This window comes from Sciurus vulgaris, assembly GCF_902686455.1.
Source record: "Sciurus vulgaris genome assembly, chromosome: 11".
Taxonomy (NCBI): domain Eukaryota; kingdom Metazoa; phylum Chordata; class Mammalia; order Rodentia; family Sciuridae; genus Sciurus; species Sciurus vulgaris.
Window position 1 is genome coordinate 62279525 of NC_136472.1, and position 17811 is coordinate 62297335.

The following is a 17811-nucleotide window of genomic DNA, read 5'->3' on the forward strand; positions in this document are numbered from 1 at the left end:
TCAGTGGACTGGTGTGTTTGATAAGCTCATGGAACTGGTTTTTCTTTCTTCTTTTTCTTTTTTTTCCTATTTCTCTTTCCACATTTTTTATTAGTGCATTATAGTTGTACATACTGATGGGATTTGTTGTTAATTTGTACATTTGTACATGCACATAATATAATAATATAATTTGGCCATTATCACTCCCCAGCACTTCCCCTTTCCCTCCCTGCCTCCTTCTCCTTGGTCCCTTTCCTGTACTAATCTCCCTTTGATTTTTAGGAGATCCCTACCCCATCCCCACCTTTCTTTTCCTTTTTCCTCTCTAGCTTCTGCATATGAGAGTAAACATATGACCTTTAATCTTCTGAATTTGACTTATTTCACTTAACATTATTGCCTCTAATTCCATCCATTTTCCTGAAAATGCCATAATTTCATTTTTATGGCCAAATAAAACTCCATTGTGTGTATGTGTATATATGTGTGTGATATATATATGTGTGTGTATGTGTATATATGTGTGTGATATATATATATCACATTTTCTTTGTACATTCATCCATTGATGTACACCTAGGCTGGTTCCATAGTTTGGCTATTGTGATTGCACTGCTATAAATGTGGGTATGCACATATCTCTGTAGTCAGGTAACTTTAATTCTTCAGGATAAATATGGAGGAATGGTATAATGGGGTCATATGGTGGTTCCATGGCTAGTCTTTTGAGAAACCTTCATACTGATTTACAGTGGTTGTACTAAGGTACAGTTCCACCAACAGTTTAAAATTTTCCTTTTTCTCCACATCCTCTCCATCATTTATTATTGTTTGTATTCTTGATAATTGCCATTCTGACTGAAATGAGATGAAATCTCGGTGTAGTTTTGATTTACATTTCCCTAATTGCTAATGATGCTGAACAATTTTTTCATGTATTTGTTGGCCATTTGTGTTTCTTCTTTTGAGAAGTGTCTGTTTAGTTTGCCTGTTTATTAACTGGGTTATTTGATTTTTTGGTGTTAGGGTTTTTGAGCTCTTTATATTTTCTTTAGATATTCTCTGTCAGAAGAGTAGCTAGCAAAGATTTTCTTCCATGCTATGGTTCTATCTTCACATTCCTAATTGATTCTTTTGCTGTCAGAAACTTTTTAATTTGATGCTGTCCCATTTATTAAGTCTTGGCATTATTTCCTGAGCATTAGGGATTTCATTGAGAAAGTCAACACCTAAACCTAAAAGATAAGAGTTTCTCCTAAACATAGAAGAAAAAAATGTATGTTTTCTTCTTGAAATTGCATACTTTCTCATCTGATTACAAGGTCTTTGATCTATTTTAAGTTGATTTTTGTGCAGGGTGAGAGACAAGAGTCTAGTTTCAATCTTATACATATGGCAGACCAGTTGTCATAGCACCATTTGTTAAAAACTGTCTTTTCTCCAATGTATATTTTCGTGGACCTGATTTTTCTGACATGGGTTTGATGTGCCCCTGAATCCATGTGCTTCTGATTTAATTGGATAAGTTCACAGGTGGTCATTTTTTATTAGCACAATTAATTTCTTTATCAGCTTGTGCCATATGGTTGTACTAGGCAGATGCTGGTTGTTGACTTGTGTGAAAAAGGTTTAGGGTCATTTTACCTCAGAATTTATATGCAGAATGGAGAAATTCATGGCAAGCCATTGTTTACAAAATGAGGTAACTCAGGATTAGGCACAGTCTGAAAATAAGTGTTCTATACATTCATGAAGTAACACAGAGCAGGGCACAGTCTGCTCTCTACACTGATATTTTATCTTCTAATTTAACTGTATTTGGTAAAATAACTTTTACTTCCTTTTTTAAGAAATCATTTTTTAATATTTTTATTTGTTCTAATTAGTTTATACATGACAGTAGAATGCATTTTGACACATCATACATACATGGAGTATAATTTCTCATTCTTCTGGTTGTACATGATGTAGAATCACACTGGTCATGTAGTCATATGTGTACCTAGAGTAATAATGTCAGATTCTTTCTACTATCCTTCTTACCCCCATATCCCTCCCCTCACTTTTATTTTTTATTTATTTGTTTTTTATATGGTCCTGAGGATCAAATCCAGTGCCTCACCCATTCTAGGCAAGTGCTCTACCACTGAGCTACAACCCCAGCCCAAGAAATCATTCCTTTGTTTAGTAATATTCATTGAATATCTGTTATGTATGACATGATTATTGATCTGAAAAGGCATATGACTTATTAAGGAAGCTATGCAGTTAATGTAATTTTAATAAAAAGCAAGGAGTAATAAAAGACTGGAAATCATGAAGAAACGGCATTTGGAAGGTAGCCCAGCAGGAGCTTACCCTGTGCCAGGCAAAATGGAGCTTGAGGCCATAAACAGATTCACCAGCCCAGGCAACCTGGCTGTCTTCCCCCATCTGACCTTGGTGCTTCTGGCCATAAGCATGTTCTTCACCATGTGCTTCTTACCTAATCTACTAGGTGGCCTTACTCTTCACAAGGTATGGATTCCTCTTCCTCCTACTGTGGTTCAGCTTCTGTGTATGAACTCCCAAGAATACCTATTCACTAGGTGACTTCACTGAATCTCATCTGCTTTTAATGAATTTTTTTTTTTTCTTTTTACTCTTGCTGGAAGTGTTCTACCTGCTGCTCACAATAAAGGCAGAGGTGTGACAGAGAGAGAGAGAGAGGAAGAAAGGGAGGATTGAGGGAGGGCGGGAGGGAGAGAGGGAGGAAACGAACAAAAGAAAGGCATCATGACCGAAAATTGAAATAATGGGAAGATTTGAGTATCCAGAGATGAAGGAAGGCTTATCAATAGAGGAGTAAAGGAAGGACAGGAGTTGGAAAAGCACGTTTCTATCCTGTATCTCTCCAATGTGGAATGTAAGTTCTGTTATAACCAGGACTTTGACTTGCCCACTACCTTTTATCTAGCACCTAAAATAGTACTTGGCACAGGGTAGAAACTCAGCATTTGCTGAATGGTTGAATCTGTCCCCAATACTGGCTTATTCTTCACACTATTGTCAGAGCGATCATTCTAAAAAGCAAATCAGGTGCATTTATACCCCCAACTTAATAAATTTCTGTCACATTATTAGCAAACATTCTGAGAAAATATTAATATGTAGGTGACTATAAAATTTTTATTGATATGAATGAATATTCAGGAAAAGTTTTAAATATGGTAGAAAACTACTTACTGAGAAACCCAGTTCTCTACATATTGGGAAATAGCCATGAAGGACATGCTTTCAGTGATTGGTACACATGGATAGAATCTATAGTACCCTGTCTACATGGACCATACAGAAATGTTAATTTAAGTTCCAAAGTGACAGTGCATTGTGGGGCACAATTTCCAGAAACTTATTAGTACTGTTTGTATACTATTTAAGAACATACTCCATATCTTTACAAAATCTGAACAGTTTGTTTTTTAGTATATTCTAGATACTACCTGGAATGAGTGATATGTTTTCCTTTGGTAATCAAAATCAGTTATTTTGAATCATTAGAAAGGATTTTGAAACAAGTTCATGCATTATTCTGTATATCTTACAAAGTAAAAATTAGTTTTATTTATTGCCCCAGGTAATTTTAGCAGATCAAATAAATGAAACTATATCTGATAAATTTCTTTTTAATTTTTTTTCAGTTATTTATGAACTTTCTCTCTCTCTTTCTTTCTTCTCTTTCTTTCTTTCTATGTGGTGCTGAGAATCAAACCCAGTGCCTCACACATGCTAGGCAAATCTACCACTGAGCTACAACCCCAGCCCATTATTTAAATAATGAATATGATGTTGGTAAATTGTACAAACATTCAAGAAAAAGATGATACAGCATGACAAGGTCTCAGTGGACCTTGATGTAGATGGAGGTAGAAGGAGGAAGAAATTCCCCAAATGAACAGAAGTACTTCTGAAGGGGATATGGGTGTGGGCTGGCCCCAGGCAGGGAGAGGAATATGAAATGCACAGACATTTATCTCAGGTATAAGAATTCTTTATATATTTTTGGATATATAAGTTCTTTATCAGTTATGTTTTACCAGTATTTTCTCCTACTATATGATTTGTACTTTGATTTTCAACTTTCATGTGGGGTGTATATTCATGTGTGTACTGAGAATTGAACCAAAGCACACTACCACTGAATCATGTCCACAGCTCAACAATGTCTTTTCTGGTACACAGTTTAAATTTTGATTAAGTTCAATTTATTACTTTTTCTTTATGGTTTTAAATCTGTGCTTTACCCCATGGGTCACAAAAATTTTTCCGTTTTCTTCTCAAGTTTTATAACATAAGCTGTTCCATTTAGGTCACCAGTTTGGTTTAATTTTTATAAAGGGTATGAGGTAAGAGTTGAGTTTTATTTTCTCCTATGTGGATATCCTGTTGTTCCAGCACCATCCGTGGAAAAGACTCTTCTTTCACCATTAAATTACCATAACATCTTTCTTAAAAATCAGCTATCTCTGTATATCTTAATCTGTTCTCCTCTCCCTATTTTGTTCATTCAGTTATTTTTTCATAGATGTGGTATAGTTAAACACTTCCCTGGATGTTATTTATAAATTACTGGAATATTTCTTATCTTGCCTGAATTATATGTGTCCACAGTGTCGTTTTTAGATTTAGTTCAACACCCTAATGCATTTGAGAAGCAAGAGAACAAAGAGGTTTAAGGCAAAAATAATACAGTAACACTACTTAGTTTTGAATTCTAGGTCTGCCATTTGTGGCTTTATAATCCCAGGCAAATAACCTTTAGAAGCTCAGTCCCTTCACCAACAAAATGGTTCTAATTATAGTATGTAGTTCATAGAAGTTTATGAAGATGAAATGAACCCGGCATGGTGGTGCATGCCTGTAATCCCAGCAACTTCAGAGGCTGAGGCAAGAGGATTGCAAGTTTGAGGCCAGCCTGAGCAACTTAGCAAGGCCCTGAACAACTTAGTACCCTGGATTCTATCCCTAGTACCAAAAAAAAGGAGGAGGAGGAGGAGGAGAAAAAGGAGGTAGAGGAGGAGGGAGGAAGGAGGATGAGAGGAAGAAGTTTATGAAGATTAAATGAAATAATTTACATAAGTCATGTTTAGAGTATGTCTGATACTGACTAAGCACTCAATAAATGTTAGCTATTATTACCATATACCAGATATAGTGTTCTAGTTTCTATGCAAATAAAATTGAAACAGACTTGGTCAATTCAAAGATCTTAAACCAAATCTTGATAATATTTGTCAAGTCTAGCATTCACCTTCTATCTTAGCAAGTGTCATAGTGCATATAAATAACCATAATGTTCAAAATCGCAATATATCCTCTATGGTTGTATCATTTTATTTAGTGTTAAAATACAACTCTAAAACTATAGTAAAAATTCTTTTGCCGATTTTGTGTGTAGCATTGTACTTGGAAAGAGTAGAGAAATATGGGGCCATGCTCATGGAAGTACCATGGAAGGAAAAAAAAAAAGATATATATGACAAAGCAATTCATGGACAGTCTTCTTAGGGATATTAGTGTGGTAGCAATAAGTATAATGTAGAATAGAAGATGATAAATAAAACTGGCTAACTAGATCACAGCTTGTAACAGGGGGACCATATGATCCCATGGATACTGAGGTGGATCCACAGCACATAGCTGAGTCCACACTATGAAAGCCTGGCAAAAGAGTTTGGTCATTATCCTGTAATAATAAGAACATGACTGAGATTTTTAACAGGAGAGCAAAGAGGTATTTTCGTTTTTTTATTTTTGTTGCTAAGTAGAAAATACAAATGTTTTCAATGTTTGGGACAATTCAAAACATTTTTTCCTGAGCTGTGTCAAATGTGAATTCTAATGGTAACCCATTGTACCTTCCTATCTCATTTTTTTAGTGTTCAAATATTTTTACTGTTCATTTTTGAGAAAAGGCAAAGTTCTATGAAATAGGAACCTTGGCTATGACAGTTCAAAAGTATGTAGGTTAAAGGTATGAAGTAATTGAGGATAATGAGAAATTAAGATTGCAAGGCTCACTCTTCAATTGTAGCAGGAAAATTAAAGGTAAATTACACAGCAGAGTTCAGAATAAAACATGTATAAATGTTCAAGTCCTTGCAAGTTTATAAATTGCTTGGTATGTTTGTAACTACAATGCTATTATGTAGCCAAAGCACAGGGGACTTCAGGATGTGTACTTATGGACTGATTCCCCAACAGATAACTACATTGTTCTGGAATGCAATTGCTTTGTCAATAGTTAGTCTTTTTGTTTTAAAATTTTTCCATCTTTCAACCTAATTAGTTTAGAATGTCTCTAACGTGATTTGCAAAGAATTTCATATTTATATTTTGCAATCAGCGTTTGAATGGTGCACAGGTTTTAGACATGCACTACAATGTGTAAACAGTTTGTAAGATAATAAATAGCTCTTTCTAGTCTAAATGTTTTATGATTGCTTAGTCCCTGCTAATTGGTCATGGATTGAAATCCCCCATTGTTTAATTTTTTTAATTTGTGGGAAATTTTTATAAATGAGTATATGGGGCTTCGTATCACAGCTGTTGTCATTTAAAGTTTGGACAGCATCATTACAAATGAAGCCCTGCTGTGAAATCAAAGTCAAAAGGCATCTTGGCATCCCAACCATTTCCTTGGGAGAAGATTACAGCTCAAGTCTGTTGAACTTTATTGCCTTGGGCCTCATGACAGTCTTCAGAAACATGCAAGGCATTTCTGTTAAATAAATTCAGATGTGCTAGGACACAGATGACATTCTTGTGCATAGCAGTGTCCTTGGGGGGTACAGAATAAAGATTGACAGTTTCTGCTATGTTTTGGGATTATTTTATAAAATCTATGGAAATTTTGTAGACCATCAGTAATACCCCATAGGAAAAGGTGTGGTGTTTTTCTGCATGCCCTGACAACATTTTTTAAAAATTAAAACCTGTAAACATGACTCTGAGATAATGACTGTCTTCAAAGTCATCTATCCCACCCCTGTAGTACTGAGGATGGAACCCAGGTTCTTGGCCTGCTAGCCAAACACTATAGTCATATTTCAGATGATTTTATCATTCTCTTTGAAGGAAGTTCTCATTGATATTTCTTTTCTCCTTCTCCAGTCTCTAACACATGTTCCAGAGGGAGAGAGATTACTAAGGTATCTAAAGCTAGTGTTTTTTAATTTAAAACCAAAGACCATTTGATCCAACTTAAAATCTGTACAATCATTAACCAGATTTCAACTACAGTCTCCACAGAGACATCAAGAAGAACATGGTTGTCCCTCAAATTATGAGATCCATTCAGCCATGAATCTGTCTCAGTCCTTTAAAATGTGTTCTTGGTTGTCATCTGTTTTTCCTCTTGTGATAGTTTCCTGAGTTCTTTACCTACAATATGCCTGGAACATACTAGGTACTCATTAAGTATCTGTGAATGAATGAAAAATTTTTTTCAAAGGTCGATCCTTCTATTTACTCTCAACATTCATTCTGGAAATTTAAGACCCAACAATATCATTAGTTTCTACTAATCTTTTGGCTTTGATACATTCTTTCATTCAACAGCTTGCCATAAATATTGATACTGCTTCTTACTCACTGCAGCAAAAATGCTGTCAAGCCAGGTATGGTGACATGAATCTATAGTTCCAGCTATTTTTGGGAGACTGAGACAGAAGGATCACTTGAGCCCAAGAGTTCCAGGCCAGCCTGATAAACCTAAGGAGATTCATATCATTTTTTTTTTATTTTGTCAAATCAGTTATAGTTTAGAAAGTAGACATACAAGTAAGTAGATAGATAATTACATTATAGTGTGGTACTAAGTTGTTCCTTGCCTTAGTGATAACATTTATTGAATACAGTGTGCCAAGCACACTTTTAAGTACTTTACATGCATTATTTCTAACTTAGTTACATTGTGATCTGACAACTGTAACTATGATATTAATCCTTTGAAGTTTACTGATACTTACTTTATGGCACAATATGAAGTCAGTTTTTCTAAATTCATCCAAGCAGATGGTAACATAAGAGTGCAAAATACACCCACTCCTTGGTCTATACCCAAAGGACTTAAAATCAGCATACTACAGAGATACAGCCACATCAATGTTCATAGCTGCTCAATTCACAATAGCCAGATTGTGGAACCAACCTAGATGTCCTTCAGTTGATGAGTGGATAAAGAAACTGTGGTATATATATACAATGGAATATTACTCTGCCATAAAGAACGATAAAATTATGGCATTTACAGGCAAATGGATGAAATTGGAGACCATCATGCTAAGTGAGATAAGCCAATCTCAAAAAATTAAAAGGACGAATGATCTCGCTGATAAGTGGATGATGACACATAAGGGGGAGGGTGGGGGGGGAGTTAGTGTTAGGGTTAGAGTTAGGGAGGGGGACAAGAATGGAGGAAGAAAGGACTGTTTAGAGGGAAAAGAAGGGTGGGAGGGGTGGGGGGGAAGGGAAAAAATAATAGAATGAATCAAACAACATTACCATATGTAAATTTATGATTATACAAATGGTATGCCTTTAACCCATGTACAAACAGACAAACAACATGTATCCCATTTGTTTACAATAAATAAAAAAAGAAAAAAAAAAGTGCAAAATACAGTAGATCAAGCAGGATTTCTTATACGTATATGCATGCTTATATGCGTGTGCATCCATTAGCTCTAGTTTTTGAAATATTTCCTTAAGTTTCTTGTAAGATTATCAAGTGTTCTTCTTCCTGTTTGACCTGTCAGTTACTTAAAGAGATATTTTAAAATTTTTTTTCTGTATAATTATGAATTTATTTCTTTTTCTGTTAGTTTTGCTTTATATATTTGAGGCTAATTTATTAAGTTTATATGCATGGTTATATAAATGGTTACATCTTTCTAGTACATTGAACTTCTTACCATTATGTAATGGTTCTTTTTATCTCTAGGAGTGCTTTGTGCCTGAAAGATTTGTCTGATTTTTAATATAGCTACCTCGACTTCTTTTGGCATTTGCCTGTCACGTATTTTTCCAACCTTTGTGTATCCTTAAGTTATAGATGTGTCTTTTTAAAAACAGATCCTTGGATTCTGGTTTTTTTTGTTTTTGTTTTTGTTTTTTGCAGTGCTGGGGATTGAACCCAGGGCCTTGTGCATGCAAGGCAAGCACTCTACCGACTGAGCTATCTCCCCAGCATGGATTCTGGTTTTTGATTCAATGACAGTCTCTGTATTTTCATTAGAACACTGGACCCATTTGAGCTATTATTTTAGTTTTATTTTTTTCTGTCATCTTACTTTATTCTTTTCTAATTATTTCCCTGGGTTTCTTTTTCTCTTATTTCTTACTTACCTTTGGATTGTGTGTGGTTGTGGTTGTGGTTGTTGTTGCTGTTTTTCTTGTATTTCATTTTTTACCTCAATTGAAATGAAAGTTAATAACCCTTTTTCTATTTCCTTGGTGACGATATAATTTTTTTTTCTTTTTTCTTTGTTTTTTTTTTCCCCCTTTTATATTACTAGGAATTGAACCCAAGGGCTCTTTGCCACTGAGCTATATCCTCAGCCCTTTTTATTTTTCACTTTGAGACAGTCTCACTAGTTGCTTAGGGCCTTGCCTAAGTTGCTGAGGATGGCTTTGAACCTGTAGTCCTCCTGCTTCAGCCTTCTGAGTTGCCAGAATTATAAGCATAAGTCACCACTCAGCAGATAATGCAAAAAATTCTTGAAGATTATTTATTAAAATCTAACTTCAATCTGTTCTCTTACCAAATCTATGCTACCATGATTATATGCTTTATTTATATCTTAATTTTATTTAACACCCCCCAAAAGATGTTATTGGCATTGATTAATAGAGTCAAAATTGTGTTCTAGCCAGATGTGGTAGTGCATGCCTCTAGTACCGGCACTCAAGGCTGAGTCAGGAGATCACTTGAGCCCGTGTTTGAGACCAGCCTGGGCTTCTTTCTTCTCATATGTTATACCTGCTGATATTGTCAAAGATCCTGCTATTTAATATAAATTGCATATATTTGCTTTTATGGAAATGAAATGTTTCAAAGACTTAATCCTGACTTAGAAATTGGGACAATATTAACTTGCAGGTATATCCCAGAGACCTTATTCTAATATTTCTTTTTCATCCACTACATTTTCCCCTTTGGCATACTTGGAATCCTCTAATTCTCAAAGAATCAAAGGATTGAATAAAATCTTAGTATTCATCTGGTTCTGCCCTCTGTAGACTCATTAAATTACCTGTTTGGATATAGTAACTTCTGAAGTGGGTGGTTAACCATTCTTTCTTTTTAATCTACTTACCTGTAACCTAATCATTTCAGAATCCACCAGTACCTCTTATATTTATCAGTTTCTTGACTTTTCTCAAACTTCATTTTAACAAATTTCCTCTGAAACATTCAAAACTACTTGTCTTTCTTCTCTTGACATCTGTGATACTGCTGTCTCCTAATTCTCCTTCCCCTTCTTGATTTTCCATTACATATTACATATTACATTACATATTTCCATTACATATTACATATTGCATTAATTTTCCATTACATATTTTTGTAAATAAATGTCTCCAAAGTTTCTATCTACCTTTTCTCATTACTCTTTCCTTGCATATTTTCCTTTATCCATTCTCTTACTCATTTATCCAATGAACATTAGTCAATGTGATGAATTAATTAGAAGTATTTTATCTAGTATAAGAAATCTGAGCCTCTCTTTTAGTTATTTTTTTTAATTGAGTCAAAGAATGTGAGCTGTATGAGAATGATTTTTTATTGCAAATTTCTCTTATTTTCAGTACTTATTGGAGTTGAATATTCAATGCATTTTAAAACTTTTTCAGACTAACAATGTATAAATTCAATTGAGAACTCTTTTAGCAGATCATAGTACCAAACTACTCATGCCAGGCAAGACTGACTTTAGGGTAGATGGACACTTGTAGACCATGACTTGTAAATGAAAGCTTCTATCTTTTGTCCTCAGGGAAGTACTACCACCTCCCTGTCCTCGCTGCTGTCCCTGCCAAGCCCTAATAGTACTTTGAAACAGGCCAAAGCTGTCTGTGATATGTTCCCACTTTGCCTTTTGACTCTTCGTTATGCTTTCTAGAGCCCTTGTCCCTGATACCAGTGCACTTATGCAGCTCTAAGCCTCCTACTGCTCTCCATTTCAGGCCTCTTCTCTCTCACCTTCCCTCTTTCACACTCCATACTTATTGCTGGAAGCTGATAAAACTCTGATCCTGTACTGCAAGAATAGGATGAAAAGCAACCAAGTACAAAAGTCAATGTCTAGAGGAAAAAGCACAACACCGATAAGTAGATAAATCTAGATTCTAGCCTTGGCTCTGTGATTGACTCCTAAACTTCTTTTCTCTCATTTGGAATGTAGAGAAATTACACTGGAATATTTAATATCTAAGGTACCAGCTCTGTAAATTTTAAAGTTAGTTCACACAAATATGAGGAATTTGCCTTTTAATAAAAACAGCTACCTTGTTTAAGGTTGGAGCTTTAGTCATTGTATCTAACCTTCTTGGGAGGGTGTCAGTTAAGCTTTTGCTGTCCTTAGGTACTGTTCCAAATCCTGATCTCCTTATGGCTTATTTTGTGTTCCACTGCCAGACAGAGGAAAGACTGGTTAGTATAACTATACAGATATTCACCTGGTATAGTTACCCTAAGGTTCATCCATGTCATGGCATGTGTCAGATTTTGAAGACTGAGTAATATTCCATAGTATGTGTGTGTGTATGTGCACACATCACATACATGTGTGTCCAGTACCTTGCCTGTTTGTGTTCAGCTCTTGTGTTTAGTTCTTTTGGGTATATACTAAAAGTAGATATGCTAGAGCATATAGTTATTCCATTTGTCTATATATATATATATATATATATATATATATATTCTATTTTCCAATTCCACATAGTAATTCTATTGTTTATTTGTTTTGAGGACTTGCCATACTTTTTTTCACAGCAGCTGCACCATTTTACATTCCCACTGAGATTTTTCTAACTATACTGTTCCCCAACATTTTACCCTGTGGGTTTCAGCATCAGCAATATTTCTTGCCTGATCAATAACAAGATACCCTTTTCATATAACACTAAGAAAGAAGAAATACTTTCAGTCTGTTATAAAATGCATTCTAATCTCAGAGATGATAAAATCTGAGAAGAAAAATCTTACACTCAGTGAAATGTAGTAGGTAAATCTCCTAAAAAAAAGAGACTCAATGTTTTGTGTGTAAGTTATATAAATTTTAACTGTCATTGTAAAAAATGAAGGTAGCTATTCACAAATGGTGTGTAAAAATGAGATCTTCCTCAAATATATTTCTACTGCATTTTTTCTGAAAGAATATGCTTCAGGGAGAGTTTTCTACCCCTCCTCCAACTTATCTACTATGCCTCAGTGACAATTTGGAATAAAAGTAAAAACCTCACAGAACATTAAATAGTATATCACCCTATTTTGGTTTCCATATGTTTGTGGTTTCTGGTAAGTATAATATTCATTTGTCTTTGTTTCTTTTTAAGGATTGTTCAAGTTTAGAAGAATATAACATTGCAGCAGCATTACTCCCTTTGACCAGTGCTTTCTATAGGGTAAGTCCCATTGGTCTATATGTAAACTTGTAATGATTTGTATAAATGTATCCAGTTTGATTCCTCATGGAACTGAATGAATCCTGTCCTCTTAGTATACCTAAGACATAACTGTGGTTATATTTATTATAACATTCCATGTGTCGCTGGTCTTTGGGGTACCAAATCCGTGGATATTTGTCACCGCTTGCAGCAACCATTTGCAAGGGTCTTATGGGGTGGTGGACTGGAACTGAGCCACTTCGATCTCTGGGCTACTTCCTTGCTTGCTTGTTTATAGCGGATAGAGGAAGAGGTTTACTTGCTTTGAGTGGGGGGAGAGGGAGGGAGAGAGGACTTTGCTTTCATAGATATCTATGTCTTCTTAGTGTTCTGCTGCTTCTTACTGGTGCGTCTGCATCCTGTGAACTAAGGGTACGTCTACCTAAGGTGCTTTAGTGCGTCTCAGTTCTCCGCTCTGTGATCTGCCTTACGCGCTTTCTGCTAGCTGCTCTGTCTTCTGCTAGCTGCTGCTGTTTCTTTCTACTAGCTGCTGCCATCCTTCTTTCTACTAGCTGCTATGTGTCCCTACTAGCTGCTAGTTGCTGCTGTGTGTTCCTCTGTCTCGCTCCGCCTACGCTTATATCACCTCCAGGAGGCGGAGAGCAGGGCCACGCCTCTACGCAAAGATTAGCAAGACGCTAGGTGTCCGAGCAGGCACAATTAGGAGTGCTTGAGAACACATGCACATACATTGTGTGCTGCGGACGATAAAATCACTCTGAGTGTGCTTATGTCAGTTAACCTCCTCGCTGCCGATGTGGTCAACATTGCACAGCCCCCCAACACCATGAATAGGAAAAGTTGCATAGAACAATAAAACATCTCCTAATACAGCACCCTCACCCATTTTACCCTATTTTATTTTCCTTATAACACCTGAAATTGTATTATATATTGATTAGTTTACAAATTTTTCCCTCAACCACAGAAAGTACATTCTATGAGTCTGGGATCTTGTCTTTGCTGCTATATCCTAGTGCAAACACAGTAAATAGTTATTAAATGAATGATATGAATGACATCATTTGGGGGCAGACAGAAATAGAATTTAATGTAGTTGGCAATTTCTGTCACCCACCCTGAGAATTTTCCTGGACTGTTCGAAGTGACTTAAATTCTGTCATTACAGCTTTGACATAAATGTATTAGCTCTTATGGCAAACCAAATCAGCAATTACCCTTCTTTACTGTCACTTCCTATGAAGAATTAGATAACCACACTGTGAAACCATGCATTTAATACATCCTTCTGAAATGTGCAATAGGAAATAATAAATCTGTGTGACAACAGACTGACTCATGTTGAGCCATAAGCAGTCAGCCTTTTATAAGGCAGTAAGTTAACAAGTTTGGCCAAATGCCATGATGTTTCTCTGTATTATCCAAACTTAATAATACCATGCTATGTTTTAGAGGTGGGTTTATATATGTGATTGTTTTTGTCTTAATATTTGGGTTTTTTTGCAGGTGAATTAGTCAAGGCCCAATGGAAGTTCTATCAGTAATTTGAGTAGATAGATTTTAACATAAGGTGTATTAAGTAATAATGATTATTACTAAGAGATAAAGATAATCTAAAGAATACAGGAATAGAATTTGGGAGCAGCTACTACTCTAGGGCTCAAGCAGAGTGCCTAAGAGAGAAATAAACTTGGAAAGGCCTCACATCTAAGCTGATTCAGATCTTTTTGGAGAGGTATTATTATGGCCAGTTATGACTTAGAAGTTAACTCAGGGTCTATAGACCAGGACTGGCAAGCAGAAAACTGTCTGTTACAAGACTTACTTGGAGAACACCTACTAGGGTGCTAGTAAAATTTAATAGCATGCCACCAGTTGGGATAGTACTTAAACTTCTTCAATAGCAAACACCTTTAGGTATCCCACATACCACTAGCAGGTGCATGTCACAGGAGTTAAAAGGAAAAAGCACACCAGAACCAGGAAGAGAAACCACTTTCTACTGCAGTGTCCCTGCACTTTTTATTTACAAGGCTTAATATTATGCCCAGTGACAAAGGAAATGTTTATAACACTCAATTCCAAGATTGCAAAGCGTGGAAAAGAGAGAGAGCTTTGGAACAAAGAGTCAGTGCATTAATTGATACCGAAGGGTTTGGAAGGCAGAACACACTGATTCTTGAATATTTTCTAAATATGTATCTTATGGAATTAATTATTGTGCATAGTGGATTTCTTAATTCAGGAAGTAGATATAAATTGCATTAATCTGACCACACATTACAGATGAGCTATCCTCATAACTGTGTAGCCAGTATAAATTCTTGAGACTTGCACAGCATTACTTCAGAGAATGGACTCAGTTGTTTGTTACTTTTAAAATATTTTAATAACATACTCATTTTTTTTTCAATGCAACAAAAGTTTATTGAGCATCTAACAAAGTTACTATGTGAGGCAATATCACAGGCAACAACATTAATAAAACATCAACATGTCTGTCAGAACTTGTATTAATACTCTAATACTGCAAATGATTTTTAAAAAATCAAACTTGAAGGTTTTCAGTTTTTTCTTCTTTCAGTATAATGTCCCTGTTGACTTTGTCATCTATAACCTTTGTGGTATTTGGGTAAGTTCTGTAGTTTCTCCAGTGTTTTTAACATGACTCGGTGCTGAATTTTGTCAGTCTTTTTCTGCATCTGTTGAGATGATTATGTGATTTTTGTCCTTGATTTTATTTATGTGATGAATTACATCTATTGATTTACATATATTGAACCAACCTTGTATCCCTAGGATGAATTCTTAATGTGTTCTAGAATGCAGTTTGCTACTATTTTATTAAGAATTGTTGCAGCTATGTTCATCAGGGATGTTGGTCTGTAGTTTTCTTTTCTTGATGTATCTTTATCTGGCTTTGTATCAGAGTGATACTGGCTTCACTGAATGAATTTGACCCAGTGTTCCTTATCTTTCTGTTTCATGGGATAATTTGAGGAGGGTTGGTGTTAATTCTTTAAAGTTCTGGTAGAACTAAACCAAGAATCCATCTGGTCCTGGACGTTTCTTTGTTGGAAGGCTTTTTATTACTGCTTCATATTATTTTATTATTGCTTGATATTGGTCTCTTTGGGTTTTCTAAATCCTCATGTTCAATCTGGGTAGGTCATATGTGTTTAGAAATGTATCAATATCTTCTAGATTTTCCAATTCATTGGCATGTAAGTTTTCAAAATAGCCACAATGCCACAACCATATGGATGATTTTTTAAATATATCTGGTTAGGAATTCAGGTAATATAGAAAAATACAAAATGCAAAGCAAAAGCTCCCTTTCCTAGCTCTACCCCATCTCCCTCTAAACAGTTGGTTTCCTTGGGAGAATAGAAGGAGGAGTTACATGTTATTGCAGCATATCCAGGTGAAAACTATTGTTCTCTTTTTTTTTTTTTTTTTTTCTTTTAAGGAAGGGATTAATCATTTACACTATTTTCTCACCTTGCTTTTTTCAGTTAGGAGTACATATTAGAGATCCTTCCACAATAGTACATATTTTTATTTTGTGTTTTGCAGTGCTGGCCTTGTGCGTGCTAACACACTCTGCCACTGAATTACATTCCCAGCCCTACTCAGTTGTTTTTAATGATTGCATAGTGCTGGTGTATATGTACTTACTATTCTTCTAAAAGTAGTATACTTCATTGACTCAAACAAAAAGTGATATTTTATCTTTTAGAGCCACGCTTAGTATAAAAATATCTAAGATTTTCCACTTATAACGTTACCTATCTAGCTCCTTAGGAATTGGTTATACAATAGCTAACCACAGATTTAGGGGGTTTTCCTCCCCTTAGATTGAAAGTTTACAGTTTCTTTTCTTTTTTGTTTTTTTTTTTTTTTTTTTTTTTTGGTACTGGGGATTGAACTCACAACCCCAGCCCTATTTTGTATTTTATTTAGAGGACAGGGTCTCACTGAGTTGCTTATTAGCACCCTTGCTATCACTGAGGCTGGCTTTGAACTCTTGATTCTCCTGCCTCAGCCTCTGAGATGCTGGATTACAGGTGTGAGCCATCATAACCTGGCCTAACTTAAGTCTTTGGCCATGGTACTTTATTTAGTAGCTTAAAGAGTTTAAATGGTTAGGAGTACTTTCACATGAAAAATAATGTAATATTTTACATATCTATTATGCTTATTCTTTACTGTTCTTTAATTTCTCAATTTAGCAAACGTTTGTTAGGATCTGCAAGCACTGGGTCTATGCCTGATGCAGAGTCACAGTCCAGTAACATACTTCTTACTGTCAAGAAACCCAACACTGGCCTCTCCACCCATTTATCAGCTATTAACAGTAGAGGATCATTTAAAGTTAATGAATAACATTGGGCTACTCTTTGTTTTGTTAGGGTCATTTTTGCTAAAAGATTGTTAAATTAAGAGCCAGAGTGTGTTTTAAAGCAGGAGTTCTTGTTTAAATATACATTTTTAGAAGAAAAAAAATTATAAGTAAAACCCAATATGACAGGAATAGAACCAAAATGGGTATACTTGGATCACTCCATCCCAACAATAGAAGTGAGCAATATTCAAGACCATCGGCACCTCCACCACAAAGTGCCATTAATGCCTTCTCCTCAGTGACCCATGTAACTTAGAGTCACGTTGTAGTTCTTAATAATCAAGTAATATAGTTGAAGTTTCCTGATATTGATGAAACTATATAACACATCCCTCCCATTACTTTTTTGAGGCACTGTGTTGGTTGTTGATACTCAAAATGTCTCCCAGGAGAGATAATCCACTCCTTTAGTACTATCATTATAGTTTATTTTTACCCTGGGAAGAAAAACAAATACCTTATTTACATTAAATTCAAGCACACTGAAGTGAAGCCTTTACAAATTCCAAAGATCTCCCATGTGTACATAGCACTTTGAAGATGTCCTGTTGACCAAAATAGACTGTACTTCAGTCTAAGAGCATTATTCATGGAATCATTCTCAGTAGAAACAAATTTTTCTTCAAAATTTTCATTTCATTCAGCATATTAAACTTCCTTTCCAATATCCAGACATTTGAAAGACTTGTTTTTATTAACAGATTTATGAAGTATAATTTATATACCACAAAATTCAGCCATTTTAAGTGTCA

At 35.4% G+C, this 17811-nt stretch overlaps 1 protein-coding gene across 1 annotated transcript in view; it reads left to right on the plus strand.

Moving 5' to 3' along the window:
- Nucleotides 1-17811, plus strand: part of SBF2 (SET binding factor 2) — a 494106-nt gene that overhangs the window by 360791 nt on the left and 115504 nt on the right. The window contains 1 exon segment of the mRNA XM_079104301.1: nt 12583-12651. Coding sequence (XP_078960427.1) covers nt 12583-12651 — 69 coding nt within the window.